This window comes from Crotalus tigris, unplaced genomic scaffold (genome assembly GCF_016545835.1).
Source record: "Crotalus tigris isolate CLP2741 ecotype Arizona unplaced genomic scaffold, ASM1654583v1 scf7180000020992.475769, whole genome shotgun sequence".
Lineage (NCBI taxonomy): Eukaryota > Metazoa > Chordata > Lepidosauria > Squamata > Viperidae > Crotalus > Crotalus tigris.
Window position 1 is genome coordinate 243388 of NW_024098302.1, and position 24178 is coordinate 267565.

Here is a 24178-nt window from a genome sequence, read left to right on the forward strand (position 1 = left end):
TGGGAGTTGAAGTCCACGAGTCATAAAAGAGCCAAGGTGGCCTACCCCAGGTTAGGAAATGCACGGGGGGGGGGCAGGTAAAGGAGTTGGGGGCTCCTGGCAGACTCTGCTTCAGTTCCCCCCTCCTCAATCCTAGAGACCCCCAGGGAAGGGGCTCTTGGCCAGTCCCTCCCTCTCCATCCTCTGTCAGGCTCCACAAACATTTAGCAGCGGAAGAGCCCTCCACATGGGAATGGAGTGGGGGGGGGGCATCAGAGTTTCCTGTCACTTTTCTGACTTCTTCCTTCCCGGGATTCATCGGAAAGCCACCTCCATCTGCTCTCTCGAGAGCACCTGCCCAGCTGCACTTCCAGGATCTTCGGATCCACTTAGGACTTCTTCCCTGCTCTTCCCACTGGCGCTCCCCCAACCTCGGCTGCACGGAAGACTCCGCCCCGCTTGGTTATAAGTGTGGGAAATGGTTATATATGTTTTTTCCGTGCTGTTGTGACTTCAAATGGTCACTAAGCAAATGGTTGTAGGCTGAGGACCACCTGCATCCTGACTGTCGGAAGCGTTTCACGCAGAGCCCAAATCTCCTCAGACGCTGGAATATCCACATGCACCGATTTCCAAATCACGTCCGTTGAGATTTCCAGGAAATCTAGAAAAAGGGGGGAAAGAGGGACCTGACTGCAGAGGAGTTTCACACAAAGCGGAGATATTTCCAATAGGCAGCTTGGTGCAGTGGTTAGGGTTAGCTTAGCCAGGCTAGGGGCAGAGGGCCTAGTGCAGGGGTAGGCAACCTTGGCTCTTTTATGACTCGTGGACTTCAATTCCCAGAATTCCTGAGCCAGCAATTCCCAGGAATTCTGGGAATTGAAGTCCACGAGTCATAAAAGAGCCAAGGTTGCCTACCCCTGACCTAGTGCAAGGGCAAAGCAGCTAGAGCAGTGGTTCTCAACCTGTGGGTCGGGACCCCATTTGGGGTGGAACGACCATTTCATGGGGGTCGCCAAACAACGCAGTCCGCCATTTTTTCCCCTTTTCCTTAGCTGTGCTACTCCCTTTTATTCTATTGGTTTTGAAAGCCAATAGAATAGACTCTCTTGAATAGAGTCTAATTCTATTGGCTTTCAAAAGCCAATAGGAATTGTCCAGGCTGTCTCTGCCCTGCTGAGCCCGCCAAAAGTTCCATTCTGCAAACGGTGCTGCACCAGTTGAGTAGTCCTCGACTTATGACTGGTTGGGGGTCGCGGCATTAAAAAGGTTGAGAACCACTGAGCTAGAGGGACTGACCGCCTTCTCTGGGGCTTCCCCACTGACTCTGCCTGTGGGAGGTCAGCAGGGAAGGCCACAAAGGGTGATCACACCTCAGTGCAGCTCTTTGTAATGTAGTAATCGCAAACCAGGCATGTAGCGCAAGTGGGGCTGTAATGCCTGCAACGTCTAGGATCAGCCATACATCCGTTTTTTTTTTTCAGAACCGTCTAAATTCTGAACGGTTGCTGGATGGACGTAAACTGAGGACTACTCGTACTTTAATCTAAACACTGCAGGGACATGTGGATAAGATTTGGGGCCCAAAGTTAACAATATTTATCTTAAAAGTATATTTATAATGTAGAGCAGGGGTGTCAAACTGCCGGCCCACAGGCTGGTTGTGTCATGCCGAAACTGCGTCCACTCCATTGCTGGCACTGGAAAAAAAGTCGCGATACGTCACGTGACGTTGCGAGTTTGACACCCTCAATGTAGAGTTTAGTGACTTCATCTTGCTCATTACGGTCGCTCAGCTTTAATTATGCTTTTTGTGACTGTGAGGATAAACTGTCGGAGGGAAGGGGCTGCAATCTCATAAAGGCCCAGGTATTTAAATATATAAAAAACCGGCAGGGCAGTGGAATTTTGCACCTGTTTTTGTGGAAGGTTCCAGAAGTGGGAGGTCACCACCAAGAAGGCCCTGCCTATTGGAAACAGCCCTGAAGGAGGAGCTGCTTTCCTGGTTAAGCAGCAATTCCCAAACAAATCATCACAAAGCCAACCTATATGTTTCTATCAGAGGTGTTCAACCTTGGTAACCTGCCCCACCTCCCCTACCCAATTCTTTCCAATTGAATGTAGCTGGTTATGCACCAGAACAGAACAGCCTTTCCCACTCTGGTGTTGAAGTCCCAAACATCTGGAGGACAGCAGCTGGGGCAAGGTGGCCAGACAGGCCAAACCGGCAGCAAACAGCACTCCTTACTAGCACTGGTGATGTTACCTAGTTAGGATAATGAAACATCTGCAAGAAAACAAGCAAGCTCAGAGAGCACCAAGGACCCCTCATTTCAACCCTGAGCTAAATATTCATTGATTTATTTTTCTTGAACTTATTTTGTGCTCGCACTTTTTGATTTTTCTTTATTCCCTTTATTCTTTCTTCCCAAAAAAGGACAACTATAGAAAATGGAAAGAGGGGCATATAACTAGAACAGAATACCACCAAATAGCCCAAATCTGCAAGGATGGAGTCAGGAAGGCTAAGATTCAGAATGAACGGCAAATGAACATCTTCAACAAATGCCAAAAATAACAACAAAAAAATGTTTCTTTTGATATATATGTAACAAGAGGAAAGAAAAGAAGTGATGGGTCCACTAATGGAGAAAGTGGCAAGAAGGTGACGGCGGGGGAAAAAAGCAGAACTGCTTAATTCCTTCTTTGTATCTCTATGTAAAAGGAAAAAATTAGTCCAGCATATCGAAAGCAGCAACGGAGGAGACAGGAGTGCAGATCAAAATAGGCAAGGAAAGGCCTATTTTCCTCTCCATTTTGGATGAGTTTACATCTCTGGGACCAGATGGTTTACACCTTGGGCACTGAAGGAAGCGGCAATTTGATCTTGGAACCACCAACTTAAATCTTTTAGAACTCCTGGAGAGGATTGGAAAAGAGCTGATGTGGTTCCAGTCTTCAAAAAAAAAAAAAGGGGGGGGGGAGTGGATCCAGAAAACTACAGACCAATCACCTTGCCATCAATATCGTGTGCATTAGATACCAATGATCTTCTGGTGAATGAAAACAAATTTTAATACCTGTGCAATCTGCAAGCCTGTTTTTTTACACCCATCTCACAGTGCTGAGCCGCAACACCCATCCTCCACATCTAGCACAAGCAGTAGAACTACGATAGGTGTAAAAAAATATATAGATGCTTGCAGTTGGGGATGATGGGCCCCAGATGGAAATAGACGCTGTAATGTTTGGGTTAATGCCTGACCATTGAACACAAGGTTGATTGTTTCTTTAGAACAGAGTTTTTCTCAAAGCTGGGAATTTTGAGCTGCGTGGACTTTGACTCCCAGAATTCCCCAGGGTGGCTGGGGAATTCTGGGAATTGAAGTCCACGCATCGTAAAAGGGCCCAAGTTTGAGAAACTCTTAATTAGATGATTTGAACATCTCGTTCAATACTTACATTCCATGGGTATTTGTGAATTACATTTGTTGAACTTTCACTTTCCTCTTTTCTTCCAGTATCTTCTGAGCTTTGTCCAAGGAGATCCAGAAAAGCATGATATTCAGTTCTCTGCCCCTACATTCTATACCACAAAACAGACCCCACGCCCAGGATCACCTGCTTATGAGATCAACTCCCGTCAGTCCCAACCTACTCCTAAGAAAATTGTCCCAAGGGTGCTTTTTCAAGAGGCAACTGGACATTCTTGGGTTTTTTTGTTGTTGTTGTTTTGAAGATGTTTCACTTTTCATCCAAGAAGCTTCTTCAGCTCTTGACTGGATGGTGGGGAAGGAAAGGATTTATACTTCTTGCAGACAGCTGGTCATTTGCATCCTTTTAGAGAGCCGTTGAGGCCACTTGGAGGTTTATCTGCATCTTCAGGGTCACCTGAGTAGGGCAAATGTGTGTGGAGTCTTCTTGGCTGCGGGGTTGTTTTTCTGCCCCGTGTCCCTTCACTGTGGAAGACAGGCGCAGGCTGTTGGGCATGAGTCTGCGTTGCCTGCATCGCTCTACTCACTGCATCTCACTTATTGTTTACACTACTCGGGTGACCCTGAGGACACAGATAAACCTCCAAGTGGCCTCAATGACTCTCCAAAAGAATGCAAATGACCAGCTGTCTGCAAGGAGTATAAATCCTTCCCTTCCCCACCATCCAGTCAGAGCTGAAGAAGCTTCTTGGATGAGAAGCGAAATGTCTTCAAAAAAACCCAAGAAAGTCCAATTGCCTCCTGGAATAACTGTGACCTAGATCAGTGATGGCAAACCTTTTAGAGACCGAGTGCCCAAAACCCACCCTCTCACCTCCGTCCCCCCTCTGCCCTGCCCACTGGGGCACCCACCACCTTCACGGCCCGCCAGATTACCTAGGCAGCCCAGCAGCGCCATAGCAGCCACGCCCTCCATCCTTGCCCCACAGCATCATCTGCACATCACGGGGCGCAAGGGCGGAGTCCCCGCTGCCTGGCTACCATGTCCTTGACTACGCTGCTTCGTGTGGGCTGCGCCTGGGGGGGTGACTCTCCTCTGGGGGGGCTGCTAGTGAGGAGCGGGCTATGGGAGGAGGCGGGGCTGGGGCGACGGTGCGTGTGCCCACAGACAGAGCTTCAAGTGCCACCTCTGGCACGCGTGCCATAGGTTCGCCACCACTGATCTAGATCAGTGGTTCTGAACCTTTTTAATGCCGCGACCCCCAACCGGTCGTAAGTCGAGGACTACTCAACCGGTCATAAGTCAAGGACTACTCAACTGGTGCAGCACGGTTTGCAGAATGGGACTTTTGGCGGGCTCAGCAGGGCAGAGACAGCCTGGACAATTCCTATTGGCTTTTGAAAGCCAATATTCAAGAGAGTCTATTCTATTGGCTTTCAAAAGCCAATAGAATAAAAGGGAGTAGCACAGCTAAGGAAAAGGGGGAAAAAATGGCGGCCTGCATTGTTTGGCGACCCCCGTGAAATGGTCGTTCGACCCCAAATGGGGTCCCGCCCACAGGTTGAGAACCACTGATCTAGATGATTTCCACAGACACCCTAAGAAAATTGTGTTAGGCATACACGGCACCCTTCAGGAGATTCTGCAAGGACGGAGGCAGTTGTGCGATCACACAACCCCAGGTCTCCTCTCACAGCCCCCACTAGGTCCTTTAGGGAAGAAGAAGGAGACTAGCCGACTGCAGACCATCTACCGAAAGCGAATTTATTGCGAGAAATAAGTGCTAATGATCTGATCCCGGACTTCCGCGCCTTGAGGGTCTTGCTCCACCATGTTGTCGGTCTCCAGGTACGGAGGCACGGGGACCTCAGTGTCCACCCCTTGTCCTCCATTGAGGATAGGCAGCTGGCGCCTCAGGGCCATGTTGTGAAGCATGGCGCAGACTACAAAAACCTTCGCCACCTTCTCCGGGCGGAGCATCAAGCGCCCCCCAGTGGAGTGAAGGCAGCGGAACCTCATCTTGAGCTGGCCGAAGGCCGTCTCCACCACCATCCGCGTCGTCTTGTGGGTGGCGTTGTAGCGCGCCACGGGCTCGGGGCCGTCGTCGGGGTGCGGGGTCATGAGGAAAGGGCGCAAAGGGTACCCAGAGTCGCCTGTGGAAGAGAGGGAGCAAGCGTCAGCAGGCAAGAGTTCAGGCAGCCCTCGAGTTAGGACCGTTCGTTTAGTGACCATTTGACATTTCACAGACGTATGACCATTTTTCACACTTACGACCACTGCAGCATTCCCCCGTGGTCACGTGATCAAAATTGGCAACTGACTCGTATTTATGATGGTCGCAGTGTCCTGGGGCCACGCGGTCCCCTTCTGCGACCTTCCGATGAGCCAAGTCCATGGGGAAGCCCAGATTCACTTAACAACCGTGTTACTAACTGAACAACCGCAGGGATTCACTTGAACAACGGTGGCAAAGAAAGGTCGCAAAATGGGGCAAAGCTCACTTAGCCGCTGTCTGGCTTACTAACAGGCATGCGGTGGTCATAAGTCAAGCCATCAGCCGTCGTTGCGTCATCCCTACGGTCATGTGACCAGAATTCAGATGCTTGGCAGCTGACTCGCATTTATGACGGTCGCAGTCTTCCCGGGATCACGCGATCCCCTTTTACAACCTTCTGACCAGCCAAGTCCATGGGGAAGCCCAGATTCACTTAACCCTGTGACTAATTTAACAACTGCAGGGTTCACTTTAAGAACGGTGGCAAGACAGGTCGAAAAATGGGGCAAAGCTCAAGGGACAGCACACTTGGCTTTACAATGCCTATTTCGGCAAGTGCGTGACGTGAATCAAGGCCTGCTTGTCCCAAAGGTGCTTTTTTCGAGAGGCAACTGGACTTTCTTTGTTTTTCCTTGAAGACGTTTCGCTTCTCATCCCAGAAGCTTCTTCAGCTCTGACTGGATGACGAGGAAGGGAAGGATTTATACTCCTTGCAGACAGCTGGTCATTTGCATTCTTTTAAGAGTTGTTGAGGCCACTTGGAGGTTTGTCTGTGTCCTTGGGGTCACCTGAGAGGTTCCACACCCATTTGCCCTACTCAGGGGACCCCGAGGACAAAGGCAAACCTCCAAGTGGCCTCAACAATCCTCTAAAAGAATGCAAATGCCCAGCTGTCTGCAAGGAGTATAAATCCTTCCATTCCCCCCACCATCCAGTCAGAGCTGAGGAAGCTTCTTTTTGAGAAGTGAAATGTCTTCAAGGAAAAACAAGGAAGTCCAATTGCCTTTTGAAAAAGCACTTTTGGGACACCCCTGACTTGGATCTCCATAGACATTTTCAAAGAGAAGCGTTCCCTTCCTTGACACCATCTTCCTCTCTGAAAAATCCAATTGAATAGCCTAAGCCGGGGGTAGGCCACCTTGCCTCTTTTATGACTCGTGGACTTCAACTCCCAGAATTCCTGAGCCAGCCATGCTAAGGGGAAAGGAAGAGGTTGCCAAGCTGAGCCAGGGTGGCTCAGGAATTCTGGGAGTTGAAGTCCACGAGTCATAAAGCGGCCTAGGCCTAGGCCAGAGATAGGTAACCTTGACTCTTTTATGACTTGTGGACTTCAACTCCCAGAATTCCTGAGCCAGCCATGCTGAGGGGAAAGGGAGAGGTTGCCAAGCTGAGCCATGCTGGCTCAGGAATTCTGGGAGTTGAAGTCCACGAGTCATAAAAGAGCCAAGGTTCCCCGCCCCTGGGCTAGGAAGAAGACTGCAATGTTCACAATGTCTGTGGAGAGTTGTCCCAAAGGTGCTTTTTTCAACTGGTCTTTCTTTTTTTTCCTTAAAGACGTTTCGCTTCTCATCCCAGAAGCTTCTTCAGCTCTGACAGGATGGTGGGGAATGGAAGGATTTATACTCCTTTGCAGACCGCTGGTTATTTACATTGTTTTATGCTCTATTTGCAAGGAGAATAATAAAAATAAATAAATATGATGATGATGCTGGAAGGGACCTTGCAGGTCATCCAGTCCAACCCTCTGCTCAGGCAGGAAACCCTACACCATTTCAGACAAATGGCCATCCAGTCTTTTTAAAAACTTCCAGTGTTGGAGCATTCACCGCTTCTGGAGGCAGGTTGTTCCACTGGTTAATTGTTCTAACTGTCAGGAAGTTTCTCCTTAGTTCTAGGTTGCTTCTCTCCTTGATTAGTTTCCATCCGTTGCTCCTTGTCCTGCCTTCAGGTGCCTTGGAGAATAGCTTGAGTCCCTCTTCTTTGTGGCAGCCCGAGATATTGGAACACTATCATGTCACCCCTAGTTCTTCTCTTCGTTAAACTAGACATACCCAATTCCAGCAGCCGTTCCTTATATGCTTTAGCCTCCAGACCTCTAATCATCTTTGTTGCTCTTCTCTGTACTCTATCTAGAGTCTCAACATATTTTTTACATCGTGGTGACCAAAACTGGATGCAGTATTCCAAGTGTGGCCTTACCAAGGCATTGAAGAGTGGTATTAACGCTTCACGTGATCTTGATTCTATCCCTCTGTTAACGCAGCCTAGCACTGTGTTGGCTTTTTTGGCAACTGCAGCACACTCCTGGCTCATATTTAAGTGATTGTCCACTAGGACTCCGAGATCCCTCTCACAGTTACGACTATTGAGCGAGGTACCCCCTATACCATACCTGTACATTTGGTTTCATGCCTAAATGTAGAACCTTACTTTTTTGACCATTGAATTTCATTTTATTCGTCAGCACCCAGTGTTCAAGACTGTCCAGATTCTTCTGTATCTTAAGCCTGTCTTCTGGAGTGTTGGCTATTCCTGCCATCCTTCCGTTCCCTACCATCCAGTCAGAGCTGAAGAAGCTTCTTGGATGAGAAGTGAAACGTCTTCAAGGAAAAACAAAGAAATTTCCAGTTGCCTCTTGAAAAAGCACCTTTGGGACAACCATGACCTGGATGACTGAGAACTTCCATAGACATCAAGGGCTGCTTGTACTTTGGGGGAATCCCCCCTTCCCACGTCCCAACCGTCCCCGCTTCAAAATGGACACCTCCACCTCCCCCCCCCGGAGGCGCTTACCCAGAAGCCACCCCTTCCCTTCCGGCCACGACTCCAGCAGCCTTTGCAACTGGGAGAGCTGGAAGATCCGAGCGTCGTGGACGCTCCCGGGGAACTTGGCCAAGACGTGGGTGAAGCAACCCGAGGCGTCGCAAGTGGCCTGCACGTTGAGGCTGTGGAAGTTGTGGCAATTTCGGTACAGCGCCGGCATGTCTGCGGGGGCTATGATAGGCACGTGGGTGCAGTCCACAATCCCAATGACATTGGGGAAGCCCGCGATGTCGAAGAACGCTTCCCTGGTCCGCCGCAGCTCCGAGTCGGTGGTGGGAAAGGTGATGTGCTCGTGGACGTGGCGCAACATGGCCTCCAGGAAGGCATCCAAGCAGCGGCTGACGGAGGACTGGGACACCCGCAGGTTGTCGCCCGTCATTCTCTGGAAGGAGCCGGTGCCCAGGACCTGCAGGGCTATCAGGACCTTCTGTAATGTCGGGATGTGCCGGCGACTCGCGGAGGCCCCGTCCAGGTACGGGGCCAGGAGAGTGCACAGATCCTGGATGGCCTGGCGGTCCAGCCGGAAGCGGGTCAGGCACTCCTCGTCGGACACCTGGAGCTCGTGGGTGCGCATCCGGATGAGGCGGGTCCGACGTGGAGGCCGTCGGCTGTGGAGCTCGAGGTTGGTGGCGTAGACCAGGTCCAGCAGGCCTTCGTCATCCGAGCTGCCCTCTTCCGGGTAGAGGGGGAGAGGGCCCCCCCTCCGGGGCTCCATCTGCCTGAGAGCTCCTGCAGGGCCACAAGTAGAGGAAGAAGACAAAGGAGGGCATCAGCTCATGTTATTTCCCGGATTTATATGCTGCTGAGTGTTATAGCATATTATTCATAATATACAGCATCTCTCTCTCCTATCATCCATCCATCCATTCATCCATTCATCTACCTACCTACCTACCTTCCTTTTATCTCTCTATCATCTATCATCTCTTTTTTCTGCCTACCTACCTAAGACATATCTGTCTGTCTATCTACCTAATATTTATACAGTAAATAAATATAAATATGCTGTTTTGAAGGCAAAGGGTGGTCACACCAAATATTGATTTGATCTGGATTTCTCTTCTGTTCATTTCTTTCCTTTTTGTTAATTGACAAAAATAAAATATTTAACACTGATATTTCTGAAAGCATTCTTAATTTACAGCATTTGGGCACAACTGCCTAAAACTTTTTCACAGTACTGTATATATACTCTACTCCACTCTAGATTCTACATTCTACATTCTCTATTCTATTCTATTCTATTCTATTCTATTCTATTCTATTCTATTCTATTCTATTCTATTCTATTCTATTCTATTCTATTCTATTCTATTCTATTCTATTCTATTCTATTCTATTCTATTCCTATCCTATTCCTTATTCCAGTGGTGGCAAACCTATGGCACGTGTGCCAGAGGCGGCATTCAGAGCCTTCTCTGGGCATGCACGCCATTGCCCCAGCAGAATTCACCAGAGCAGCGAGCACGTGGCGTTTGGAAGCAACAGGGCAGGAAGTGAGCAAGCAAGTGGCATTGGCCCCCGGGGATGCCACGGAGATGGCGAGGGACTGGCCCTGGCCACGCTCACCCAGTCTACCATGATCACTGCAGCCATACCCACCCAGTGGACCACGCCCCGAGGGCACCACAATGCTGATGCAGCCCTGGCACTTTGCGATAAATAAGTGGGGTTTGGGTTGCAGTTTGGGCACTCGGTCTCTAAAAGGTTCACCATCACTGCCTTGTTCTGTTCTATTCTGTTCTGCTTTGTTCTGTTCGCAGTAACTGAGGCTTTGACATTCTTAAGAACCTTTCATACTGTTCCTCCACATCATACTAAGACAGTCCTCAATTTACAATCATAACTGTAACTGGAACATCCATTGCTAACTGATGCAATTCTTAAACGAATAGTGCCCAATTTTATGACCCTTTTTTTGCTGTGGTCATTAACCGAATCACCGAGGTTGAATGAATCACATGGCCGTTAAGCGAATCCAGTTTCCCCCTTCGACTGTGTTTGTCAGAAGCCGCCCCGGGAAGGTCGCAACCAGCAACGACGTGACCCTGGGACACTGCAACCGTCATAAACACATTCCAGTTGCCGAGCACCCAAATTTTGATCATCCGACAATGGGAACTCTGCAAAGATCATAATTCCAATACTGGCCACAAGTCCACAAAAAAGAGCTACAATTCAGATTGACTCCAAGAACCAAACAAGACGGAGAAATCAAGATGGGCCATCCCATAACCAGGAGAATTGGGATGTTACCTAAATTGCTGTGTTCCTCTTCGTCAGTTTCTTGCTTAGCTTCTCTGAAAATAGGTTCTGGCACCGCGACGGACGGAGGCTGATCAGCCTCGGCTTCTGGAGAATCCGCGTTATCCATCTCAAACAGCCCGAGCACCTGAAACAGCAAAGATCCTGTTTCAGAACAAGATCGGGAACGTACGAAGAACGGTTGCAGGAATTGGGTTTGGCTAGGCTAGGACAGGGGTAGGCCACCTTGGCTCTTTTATGACTCGTGGACTTCAACTCCCAGAATTCCTGAGCCAGCATGGCTCAGCTTGGAAACCTCTCCCTTTCCCCTCAGCATGGCTGGCTCAGGAATTCTGGGAGTTGAAGTCCACGAGTCCTAAAAGAGCCAAGGTGGCCTACTGCTACTCTAGAGCAGGAGTGTCAAACTCAATTTCATCGAGGGCCGCATCAGCATTGAGGTTGCCCTTGGGGGGGATGGGTGTGTGTGGCCAGGGTGGGTGCGGCCTACTGCGTGGGCATGGATGGAGTGGGTGTGGCCTACTGGGTGGGCATGGCCAGCTCTACATCATTTGCGTCAAGGGTGCCTATGGGGGCCTGGGAAGGAGTGAGACAGATCTGAGGGTCTCTGGAAGAAGGGGGTGGGACCGGGGCAAGGGCCAAAGTATGGTCCATTTCTTCATTCCTCACAAAGGGTGACACCTCCCCAGCATGCACGCAGGCGGTGGGGCCGACGTGGCAGGGGCTGGTTCCTCGCTGTTTCCAGATAGCCTTGTGGAGCTAAGACTGAATGCGTTTCAGCATAGATGGCCACCACAAAATTGTACATTGGCTCCCGGCCGACCTGGGCCAGGGCCAAGGCAGCGGGGGGCCGTTCTCTCACTGTTTCCAGGATGGCTTCACGGGCCACATGAAACCACTTTGCGGGCCGCATCCGGCCCCCGGGCCTTGTGTTTGACATGTCTGTTCTAGAGAAATGAAGGACTAACGGTGACATGATAGCAGTATTCCAGTATTTGAGGGGCTGCCACAAAGAGGAGGTTCAACTTATTTTCCAAAGCACCAGAGGGCCAGAACAAGGAGCAATGGAGGGGGACTAATCAAGGAAAAAAAGCAACCTGGAATTAAGGAGAAACTTCCTAACAGGGAGGACAGTTAACCAGTGGAACAGCTTTGCCTTCAGAAGTTGGGGGTGATCCATCACTCGAGGTTTTTAAGGAGAAACTAGACATTCACCTGTCTGGAATGGTATATGGTCTTCTGCTTGAGTAGGGGGTTGAACTAGAAGATCTCCAAGGTCCCTTCCAGTTTTATTCTGATTGATTGATTGATTGATTGATTGAGGGACAGTTAAGATAAAGCAAAGGTGAACGTTATCCCAGAAGAGCAATCATTCCAGAGGCCTCCAAATAAGGATTAACAAATGACAGAAAGGAGAAATCAGCAACACGAATGGAGAAGAATGACAGGTTATCCTCAGTTAATGATGACCCCGTTTAAAAACCATTCAAAGTTACAACGCCATTGAGAAAGTAATTTTAGAACTTGGTCCATGGACTTAACAATCGTCACTGCATCTCCAAAATACATAATTGCTATTCGTGAGTTTCACAGCCAGCATCCAAGAAGCAAAACGAATAGAAAATCTGGCAGTAAAATACCTTCGGATAAAACACTGTGCTGGCTGGGGAATTCTGGGAGTTGAAATCCACAGATCTTGAAGTCACCCAGGCTGAGAAACGCTGGATTAGAAGACTCCATCTATTTAAGGGTTTGGCTTTGTTTTAGCCTCCATGCATTTAGCGATAAAGATTAGAAGTATAAACTATTACAAGAGGCGCTTCTCTGTTTCCTTTCACTCCTTCTAGAGAAGGGGTAGGCAACCTCTGCTCTTTTATGACTCATGGACTTCAACTCCCAGAATTCCTGAGCCAGCATGGCTCAGCTTGGAAACCTCTCCCTTTCCCCTCAGCATGGTTGGCTCAGGAATTCTGGGAGTTGAAGTCCACGAGTCATAAAAGAGCGAAGGTGGCCTACCCCTGTTCTAGAGCAATATTCTATTTATGGGTTATTTGATTGTTCAAATAACTCAAATAACAATTTGCATATTCCCGGTTTTGGGAGACTGATCAGCTAACATAAAAAAAAAAAAAATAACAGAGCTTAAAGTCACCAAGGTTGAGAAACATTGTTCTAATCCAGTGTTTCTCAACCTTGACAATTTTAAGGCATGTGGACTTCAACTCCCATTGCTGGCTGTGGAATTCTGGGAGTTGAAGTCCACATGCCTTAAAATTGTCAAGGTTGAGAAACACTGTTCTAATCCAAAGAAGCCTTTGAAGGCCCTCAATTCCAAAAGCATTTCTCATCCTCAGAGATCCCTCCTAAAAAAAAAAAAAAGGACTCCAAGAAAGTGGTTGGATATGAGATGTATGGTAAATAAATTTCATAAATAACAAATAAATAAATACAGAGACTGGCAAAAATAAGAGGGGAGGAAAGGCATGTTTCTCATTTCATTTAGTCCCTTACTGTTTGTGTGTGGTGGGGGGGGGGTTGATTCTCCAAGCTTCAACGTGCTAAAAAAAGTTTTTTTTTGAGGGAAAAAAACTGGGGAAAGACAGACTTCTTTTCCAGTTTTCCCACCATCGTTTAGTCACCAAGAGGAAACCTCAGCTCACAGGCTTTAAAAATATGGAATGAAGAATAATTTAACCCTAAATCCCACCTTTATAATGTGGAATCTGAGGTTAAGAGTAATTTGACTCTTAACATAAGGAACGGTTGCTGGAATTGGGTATGTCTAGTTTAATGAAGAGAAGGACGAGGAGTGACAGGATAGCAGTGTTCCAATATCTCAGGGGCTGCCACAAAGAAGAAGGAGTCAAGCTATTCTCCACAGCGCCTGAAGGCAGGACAAGAAGCAACGGGTGGAAACTAATCAATGAGAGAAGCAACCAAGAATTAAGGAGAACCTTCCTGACAGTGAGAACAATTAACCAGTGGAACAACCTGCCTCCAGGAGCAGTGAATGCTCCAACACTGGAAATTTTTAAGAAGAGACTGGACAACTATTTATCTGAAATAGTATAGGGCAGTGGTTCTCAACCTTTCTAATGCCGCGACCCCATAATACAGTTCCCCATGTTGTGGTGACCCCCAACCACTTATACATCACTGGGTGCCAGGGGCGTGGCCAAAGAAAAGGGGGAAAAAATGGCGGACAGCCTTGTTTGGTGACCCCCGTGAAATGGTCGTTCGACCCCAAATGGGGTCCCGACCCACAGGTTGAGAACCACTGGTATAGGGTTTGCTGCCTGAGCAGGAGGTTGGACTAGATGACCTCCAAGGTCCCTTCCATCATCATCATCATCATCATCATTAATTATTATATCCAATTACATCCACCCGAGCCATTAGAGCAGGGAGGAAGGGAATATTATGGGTCTCCCCTCTCGTAAGGAGAACTGAGGAAGCTTCTTGGATGAGAAGCGAAACGACTTCAAGGAAAAACAAAGAAAGTCCAGTTGCCTTTTGAAAAAGCACCTTTGGGACAACCGTGGCCTGGATGACTGAGAATCTCCACAGACACTCTTGTAAGGAGATACATCTGATGGGACCCAGCAGAAGGGCCTTCTCCGTGGTGGTGCCTTCCCTTTGGAATGTCACCCCCGCAGATATTAGACTGACCCCCACTTTGACACTCTTTCGCAAGGTCCTGAAGACTTGGCTCTGCCAACGGGCCTGGGGAACCCAGAGTAGAACGGAGCCCATCAAGTGGCTTGTTTGATTGCTTGTTGTCGTCATCATGTTAGGTTTTTTTATTGTTTGTAAGCAGACCATAGTCACCGACAGTGGGCGGGGAGGCAATATACAGTAAATACTTTGATTTAGAGTTCCACTCCTTCCGGCTTAATGGACTGGTGGGAGGGGAGTGGCCGGCAAGCGTGCACGCTTCACCCAACATTTCTGCAGCCCGCTTTCAAACGCCTCACGACCGCGACCCAGACGTTGGGGACCCCTGCTCTAAATCAGTGTTTCTCAACCTTGTCGCCTTTGAGATGCGTGGGCTTCAACTCCCAGAATATATATAATATCTCAGGGGCTACCCCAAAGAAGAGGGAGTCAAGCTATTCTCCAAAGCGCCTGAGGGCAGGACAAGAAGCAACGGATGGAAACTAATCAAGGAGAGAAGCAACCTAGAACTAAGGAGAAACTTCCTGACAGTTACAACAATTAACCAGTGGAACAACCTGCCTCCAGAAGCGGTGAATGCTCCAACACTGGAAGTTTTTAAGAAGAGACTGGACAGCCATTTGTAATGGTATAGGGTTTCCTGGCTGAGCAGGGGGTTGGACTAGATGACCTCCAAGGTCCCTTCCAACTTTATTATTATTATTATTATTATTATTAGTATTATTAGTATTATTATTATTATTATTATGGATCATCGCACAGTCAGCCAGATGTTCAGACTGGATTTGGCATTTTGTCTACCTATCGAGTCCTTACCCAGGACCTGGGATAGGCAGATGTGGAAGTTTGATGGTATTACAGATATCGTCGCAGGATGGAAGCAGTTCCTAATAAGGCCGCCTTTTGCAACTGACTAATAGCGAATTTGTCAATGCCAATGGTGTTCAAGTGGTGCTCCAGTTGTTTTGGGATTGCACCCAAGGAGCCTATTACTATTGGTATTACCCTTGCTTGCTTTTGCCACAGTCTTTCTATTTCTATTCGTAGGTTTTTGTATTTTGTTATCTTCTCCAGTTCTTTCTCTTCTATTCTGCTATCTCCAGGCACTGCCACGTCCACTATCCAGACTTTTTTATTTTTATTATTATTATTATTATTATTATTATTATTATTATTATTATTCCCCAGCCAGCAACTGGGAATTCTGGGAGTTGAAGTCCACGCATCTCAAAGGTGACAAGGTTGAGAAGCATTGCTCTCCAAATCAGGGATGGGGAACTATGGCCCTTTTATGACCGGCTCAGGAATTCTGGGAGTTAAAGTCCACAAGTCACAAAGGGGCCATAGTTACCCTCCTCTGCTAAATAAATAAATCCCAAATTGTTCGGGAGCAACAACACAACTCAGCAGGTGCCAGCTGGACTTTTCCGGAGCCTCTCTGGAGACTATGACCCAGGGTTTAATGGGGGGGGGGGGAAATCTAGAAGGACTCTTATCAAGTACCCTGCTCTACATCTTCCCCTCCCCAAACCCCCCTCCCGAAAACCACGTTCTTACTTGCTGTTCTTTCCTCTCCACTTCCCGCTGCATCTGCAAGAAATCCTCAGCCAAGGAAGCCGCCTGAGAACAGCTCTCTGGTTCGTGTTCCCGCACCCAGCTCTGGACCTCCGGGGGCAGGATGGCCAGGAACTGCTCCAGGATCAGCAGCTCCAGGATCTGCTCCTTGGTGTGTCTCTCCGGCTTCAGCCACCGGTGGCAGAGGTACCAGAGCTGGCTGCACACCTCGCGGGGACCTTCGGCCTCCTGGTAGCGGAAGTGGCGGAAACGCTGGCGTTTCATCTCCATGCTGGCCGAGTCGTCGCCCAGTACCTCTTCCTTCACCTTGACCATCCCCGATTCTCCAATCTGTCCCGCGTCTAAAATGTGACGGGGCTCTGAGCTCTCCTCGCTGAGGACGACGGGCTGCCGGCTGGCCCGGCCGCTCTTGGGCCACAGGCGGGGGACTGCCGGCCCCTCAGTGGAGGGAGAGAATCTTTGCCGGGCTTCTAACTCCGTGGGGCGCAGTAGATTCCTCCACCCCGAACGAGGGGAACGGGCGGCGTTGTGATGCTCTTTCTGCTGGGCTGTCCTCGCTTTGTGGAGCCTTTCGTTTTTTTCTCGAGAACGGCGAGAGGCCGAAGCTTTGCCCCTCCATCTCTCCACTGGATCCGGCGTTTCGGATTCCTCTTCTTCCATTTTTTCTTCCCGGGGAGCTCCTTGCTCTGAAGATGCTTGGAACTGAAGGGTTGAAGTCGACCCGCGTTTTGCAGACATCCCTGGAAGAGGCTCGCAAATGGCCTTCTCTCTCTCTTTCTCTCTCTCTCTCTCTCTCTTTGCAAATGCAAGAGATTCGGGGAGGCGCTGTCTCAAAAGTGCACCCTGAGTCTCCAAACGAATGAAACCAGGGGTTGATGAAAAGGTCTTTTACCTGAAGAATGGGAACAAAAGCAGAAGGGGAGGGGCTTAAGGATTCCTCGCCAATTTAGTCACCCCCAAATCTCTGTTGGAAAGAAGTCAGGAAAGAAGTCAACACAGCAAGGCTGGCGGGGGAATTCTGGGAATTGAAGTCCACACATCTTAAAGTCGCCAAGGTTGAGACTAGGGCAGGGGTAGGCCACCTTGGCTCTTTTATAACTCGTGGACTTCAACTCCCAGAATTCCTATCAGTTTACTCCGGATCCGCTTCTCCCACCTCTGTTACTTTTATTTTTACAAGAACTGAGGTCAGGTGGACCAAGGCGGTCATAGAGTGGATGATAAAAAACGCCCATGAAAGAGACCTAAAACAAGATGGCTCTGACAACAAGAATTGCAGGCCCAATTGGCAAAAGAAAGCTCAGGACCGTATTGATTGGAAACGTGTGGAAGAGGCCTTCATCCTGCAGTGGATAGACAATGGCTAAAAAAGGGGTAGGCCACCTTTGCTCTTTTATGACTCGTGGACTTCAACTCCCAGAATTCCTGAGCCAGCCATGCTGAGGGGACAGGGAGAGGTTTCCAAGCTGAGCCAGGCTGGCTCAGGAATTCTGGGAGTTAAAGTCCACGAGTCATAAAAGAGTCAAGGTTGCCAACCTCTGGACTCAGGAGACAAACTTCAAGCAAAAAGCAATATCCTGATCAAGGAACTCTCAAGGAGAAAGCCACACCCTCGCCAACATAAGCAGTATATAAATAAGGAACAAACCCCATTCTCCCTCGCCCTGATGATGCTACCTAGTTGGGTAATGAAATGTCTGCAAGAAAATACCAAGCTTGGAGGGCACCAAGGACCCCACAGTTCAGCCATGAGCTACAGAAAGTCTCTTCAATCGAATAACTGCATACTACCTTTTCCCCTCCTCACCAACTTTTTGCAGTGCTGCTAAAAAGTTGTGATAGACTTAGCAACTCCTTTCTCAACCCCACATGCATAGCTGGTCAGGTCAAACCTTGGACATTTTCTCTGAAAAACATGGCTTCAACTAATGTGTTACAACTCATTCCCTGCTCAATTTCCCAGAGGAATGAGCTGACCTGCCAGGATAATAATAAATTATCAACAATGAAATCGCAAGGTATAGACATTATAGATAGATAGATAGATAGATAGATAGATAGATAGATAGATAGACAGACAGATGAGAAAGATAGATAGATAGATAGATAGAGAGACAGACAGACAGACAGACAGACAGACAGACAAGAAATAGATATAGAGATAGATTAGACAGACAGACAGATAGATAGAGACAGACGAGAAATAGATATAGAGACAGTCAGAGACAGACAAGAAGATATAGAGATAGATACTGTAGATAGACAGATAGATAGATAGAGAGTCAGACAGACAGACAAGAAATAGATATAGAGATAGATAGATAGATAGATTAGATAGAGACAGACAAGAAATAGATAGAGATAAACAGATACTGTAGATAGATAGATAGATAGATAGATAGATAGATAGATAGATAGATAGATAGATAGACAGACGGACGGACGGACAAGAAATAGATATAGAGATAAATATACTGTAGATAGCTAGCTAGATAGCTAGCTAGAGACAGATAGAGACAAAGAGACAGACAGAGTCCTTGACCTACCACAATTCATTCAGAAGTTACAACAGCGCTAAAAAGTGACCCATGAACGTTTTCCCCATTTACAACGGTTGCAGCATCCCCATAGTCATGTGATCAAAATTCAAACACTTGACACCTGACTCATATTTATGACTGCAGTGATTCATTTAACAGCTCTGACAACAAAGGTCGTAAAATGGGCAAAACTCACTTAACAACCCTCTTAGCAACAGAAATTTTGGGCTCAGTTGTGGTCATACGTTGAGGCCTACTGTTAGATAGATAGACAGATAGACAGATAGATAGATAGATAGATAGATAGATAGATAGATAGATAGATAGATAGATAAACAGACAGACAGATAGACAGACAGACAGATAGATATGGATGGGAGGATAGACACCTAGCACCTGCATTTGCAGGACAGGCTAATCTCTGTTTTAATCCCAGTTAATGGGTAACCAGAAGAAGTATGCTATAGGAACCCATCCATTGAATGACACACAGCCCCGAATTTGACCAGCTTGTGGCACAGCTTTTCTCTGGTTTTTATAACTAACATGCAAAAAGCTGCTAAACAATATGCGAGAGAGCATCAATCCTTGCAGCACAGTTCAGCCCATTGGTAATGGGAACTTACCTCGTTTACATACCCTGCATGCAGGCTCCTACGCCGAAATCTGACGTTTTCTGGTCATTCTTACGAAGTTCACAGCTGGAAAAGGTGCATACACCAAAATGTACAGATTAGAACAATGTTTCTCAACCTTGACAACTGTAAGATGTGTGGACTTCAATCCCAGAATTCCCCAGTCAGCATAGGAAACACTAGGTTAGAAAAAAAAAAAACAACCCTTGCTGCAAAGATCAAAACCCACAAAGATGGGCGCCGATGGGAAACCTGCAGTTCCAACAGGTCAACCTTGGAAGACGTTACCTAGTTTGGTAATGAAATGTCTGCAAGAAAAACCAAGCTGAGAGAGCATCAAGGACCTCCACAGATCACCTATTCTATTTATAGCCTACAGTCGAAAATCGCCTGATTTAACAGCTTTTCAGACCTTAGGACAGGGGTAGGCCACCTTGGCTCTTTTATGACTCGTGGACTTCAACTCCCAGAATTCCTGAGCCAGCATGGCTAAGCTTAGAAACCTCTCCCTTTCCCCTCAGCATGGCTGGCTCAGGAATTCTGGGAGTTGAAGTCCACCAGTCATAAAAGAGCCAAGGTGGCCTACTCCTGCCTCAGGACATGGTGGGACATCCATCCATCTTTTATTGTCACTTGATGTCCTCCACAATATTGCTTTTAAGAACTGCTTAAGAACATCCCAGTGGTGGGATTCAGCCAGTTCGCACCATTTCGGTAGAACCGATAGCTAATTTTGGGTTGCCCAGGCCCAGAATGGATTTCCGGAAGCAACATCCACACAGAGAACCGGTTGTTCACATATTTTAATCTCACCACTGGAACATCCTCCAGGGTCAGTCAAACTGGGATGGATTATGAGTATAAATAAATAAAGGTTATAGCAATAATATATAATTTCCAATGTCACCATGCCGAAGAGTAGGAATGGACTCCCTCAAAACGTCTCTTGTCACCGCACTTTAAACCTCCACATCGCACTTGTGAATTCAACACCACGGCATACTTGTGTATTCGGGAGTAGCACCAGAAATTTAAAAACAAGCATATTCTGCCTGAATTATTAATAACAGAAAGGCCCCTTACAGGCAATTCTCAATTTAAAAACCGTTCCCTTAGTGACCGTTTGAAGTTGCGACAGCATCGAAAAAAAGAAATTCCCGATCATCCTTGCGCTTGCAATTGTTGTAGCGTCCCACCGTCGAGTGATCAAAATTGGGGAGCTTGGCAACCAATATGTACAGGTAGTCCTCGACTTACGACCACAATCAAGCTCAAAATTTCTGTTGCTAAAGGAGATATTCATTAAGCGAATTTTGCCCCATTTTACACACCTTTCTTGCCACAGTAGTGAATCACGGCGGCTGTTAAGTTATTGACACGGTTGTTAAGTGGATCCGGCTTCCCCATTGACTTTGCTTGTCAGAAGGTCGCCAAAGGGGATCACATGACACCCCCCCTCGGGACACTGCAACCGTCATAAATATGAGTCAGTTGGCAAGCATCTGAATTTTGATCATGTAATCATGGGAGATGCTGCAATGGCCGTGTGAAAAAAAGGGCTATAAGTTGCTTTTTTCAGTGCTCTTGTAACTTTGAGCGGCCACTAAGTGAACTGTTGTAAGTCGAGGACTACCTGGGGTGCAGCATCCTGGGGGCACATCTGCGATCTCCCCAGCCAGCTTCCCACCAGCGAAGTCAATGGGGAAAACGGATTTGCTTAATGATCGCACGATTCATTTGACCACTCCAGTGGTCTGCTTAGCCACCATGGCAAAAGAAGTCACAAAATCAGGTGTGGCTCACAATCTCCTTGCTTAACAATGGAAGCCGTCACAGGCTGAATTCTACCTGTCTTGGAAAAAGGCACGGGTGAGCTGTTTAAAGAAGCATTCAGGAAAACACCTGCAAGCGCTGATTTTGACTAGATTTGTTTTTTGCTTTAATAAAATGCAAATTATATATATATATATATATATATATATATATATATATATATATATATATAATATATATATATATATATATATATATATATATATATATATATATATATATATATATATACAGGCCACCACAGAACACATCTGAAACCCTTTTAGGAATTTTGATCCCTTGGGCTGTGTGTGTGTGTGTGTGTGTGTGTGTGTGTGTGTGTGAGACCATTGTTATGTGCTCTCCTTAGAAAGCAGGTGGCCCATTTGGTAATTTTTTAATTACCGTCCCTGGAGAGTAAGCCGCTTAGAGTCGCATGCAACAGTAGTAAATTATTGGAGAAATTCATTTTTCCACAATTTCAAAGCTATTTGCCCATCCTTACTATTTACTATCCCTTTGTTCAACTTAGGACCTCTTTTGCAACGCTGGATTTCAACTTCCAGACCACAGATGGGGGGGGCACCAAGTTGATAACGGCAGCCCACCACAACCTGATTTGTGGCAAAAACTCCTGGTTCCTCCTGAATCGGCCCCCAACGAATCCCACTTGGGCTTTACCAGTGAGTAGAGTTGACTTTGGTCAGGTTAACGTGCTAGCGAGAATTTTCCACTAGAGTCGTTGCTGGCTTTGGAAAGAGCCCTTTGTAGGAGTCAGGTGGAAAGAGCAGAAGATCAACTGATCTACAGTACGGTAGATCCGGGGGATCTCCAAGGGGTTGTCCAGAGCAACTGAAAAATACACGGCCGACTGCTAGGAACCTTAATCCCAGACAACAATGGTCGCAACTCCGACATCACTACAACCAGCAGCTCTCCGGATTCGGCTTTCCCTCCTATTCTCAAGTGCGCGTCCGCTCGGCGACATCTCCGAGTCTGATCGTCGGAAAAGTAAAAGTCGATCCGGACAGCTAAGGCGTCCGGAGCCCGTCCATCCACTCCCCCCCCGTCACCTCTCGCAACGCAAACTCTGCCTCGGGGCTTCCTTTTCTCCGTTTTGTTTTTGTTTTGCCCCGGGACTCCCTTCGGCACGGATTGCGAGCTTTCCAAATCCGCGAGGAAATCCAAAAAGATCCCGCACCTCCCTCCCCCCCCCGCTTGTCTCTCTCTCTCTCTTCCCCCCCCCGGGCAGAAAGTCGGCGCAAGGCGATTTTTCGTCCCGGCTCCAATTCCCTCCAGGATCCAGGCGCCTCCTTACAGGAGGCGATCCCTAACGCACAAAAGGTCCAGGCGCGATCCGGTGCAAGGCGCTCTCCGCCTTCCAGGAGCACGGAGCAGCGGGGGGGGGGGAGAGGGAAGAGAAGAAAACAAGGAAACAAGAGGGAGAGAAAAAAAGGGAAAGCTGGCGGGTGGTGGTGGTGGTGGTGCATGGGGATCCCTGCCTCCCCGCCTTGTCCTTGACTCAGCCATTGTCCTGTGGGGAGAGGGGGGAGGCCATGCTGGGCTGGGAACCGCCGCGCAAAACCTCCTCCCTGGCCGCCGCCGCGATCGGCGTCTCGGAAGCGGGGTGGGGGAAAAGAAGCAGCCCGGTTCAGTTTACTCCGGATCCGCTTCTCCCGCCTCTTGTTACTTTTATTTTTGCAAGCGAGCGGGGGAAGTTCCCTTCTGTTGCAAACACCTCCCGCCCTCCTCGCTCGCTCGCTTACCCACCCGGTGCATCCTCCGGCACGTTTCTTCTCCTCGCTCGATCCACCCTCCCCCTCCTTCCCCCTCCCCCCAAAAGGCAAGAAAGCAAAACGAGAAAAAAAAGGAAAACAACTCGGATCCAGTCGGCAGGGCTCTCGCTCCCCTCCCATCAGAAAGAGGGGCCTGGGCTCTTTCAAAAGCCTCTCGAAAGCTCAAGTTTCTCGTCCGCTCTGGGAAACGCGGCCCTCTATCGGTTTAACCCGTCCGGCACCTCCTCCGGAGCAAAGGATCCGCTCCCCGCGGCTTCTTCCGAAAGGAAACGACGGCCGATCCCGCCCGATCCTGCAAGGGAACCCGGACGTTTCGGGGGGTCGGAGCTGGTGCGTAAAAGCGCAGCCCCGCGGAGCGCGCGCTTGGCGCGGGGATTTTAAAAGGCTTTCCCCCCCCCCCCCAAAAAAAATCCCGGCTTTAAAAAAACAAAACAAGAACCGGGAAGGGCGAAGAAAGGGGCGCAGGAGAGGGTTAACTGGAGGTGGGCAGGACTGACATGTTTATTTAAAAAGAGAGCGAGCGATCGGTCGAAGTCGAGGAGGCGGAGGGCGAAGGATTTAAGGAGGGGTTTCCCGGCCAGACAAAGCTTTCCACTGAAAAAGCCAAAGTCCGCCGAGCAGACTTAGAGAGAGAGCGCGCGAGAAAGGGATCGACCGACGCGGAGGGAAGGAAGGAATCCCCCCCCCGCCGGAGATCGCGTGCACAAGAACAATGTGTGTGTGTGTGTGTGTGTGTATCTATGTATGTATGTATGTATGTATGTGTTGGTGTGTGTATGTCTTTGGTTATTCGGGTTTTCTCCCGCGTAAAAACCTCAGAAAACATTATCTATCTATCTATCTATCTATCTATCTATCTATCTATCTATCTATCTATCTATCTATCTATCTATCTATCTATCTATCTATCTATCTATCTATCTGTCGGGTTCTGAGAACAAAGAATCCGGTTGGGGATTCTTTGAGGACCATAAGCGCGGAGAGACACGCCTCCCGGCTTTCAGGGTGGCAAAGCCGAGGAAGGTCTTGGGGTCAGTATTTTAAAATAAAAATACTGTTTATTATTATTATTTTTTTATCCTGCCATGATTATACAGTAGGTAACTCAAGGGGATGAACATAGCTAGAGCACTGCAACCAATTTTGGTCTCCCCACTATAAAAAAGATGTTGAGACTCTAGAACAGTGGTTCTCAACCTTTTTAATGCTGCGACCCCCAACTGGTCGTAAGTTGAGGACTACTCAACCGGTCATAAGTCGAGGACTATTCATCTGGTGCAACACCGTTTGCAGAATGGGACTTTTGACGGGCTCAGCAGGGCAGAGACAGCCTGGACAATTCCTATTGGCTTTTGAAAGCCAATAGAATTA

The 24178-nt window shown here is 48.1% G+C and overlaps 1 protein-coding gene across 9 annotated transcripts; it reads right to left on the reverse strand.

The window, feature by feature from the left end:
• Positions 1–5164: 5164 nt before the first annotated feature.
• Positions 5165–23080, reverse strand: LOC120319899. Of its 9 annotated transcripts, none has more exons than XM_039369242.1 (6): positions 23029–23080; positions 19191–19265; positions 16007–16916; positions 10769–10904; positions 8483–9241; positions 5165–5567 (listed from the first exon to the last, which is right to left on the reverse strand). In XM_039369242.1, the coding sequence occupies exons 3-6, from the start codon at positions 16760–16762 to the stop codon at positions 5179–5181; spliced, it is 2040 nt and encodes a 679-aa protein (XP_039225176.1). In that variant the 5' UTR covers positions 16763–16916; positions 19191–19265; positions 23029–23080; the 3' UTR covers positions 5165–5178. The 9 variants fall into 9 exon arrangements, with proteins under 9 accessions (XP_039225176.1, XP_039225173.1, XP_039225174.1 ...); XM_039369239.1 differs by lacking the exon at positions 23029–23080 and adding an exon at positions 22782–22860; XM_039369240.1 differs by lacking the exon at positions 23029–23080 and adding an exon at positions 22778–22830.
• Positions 23081–24178: the final 1098 nt, after the last annotated feature.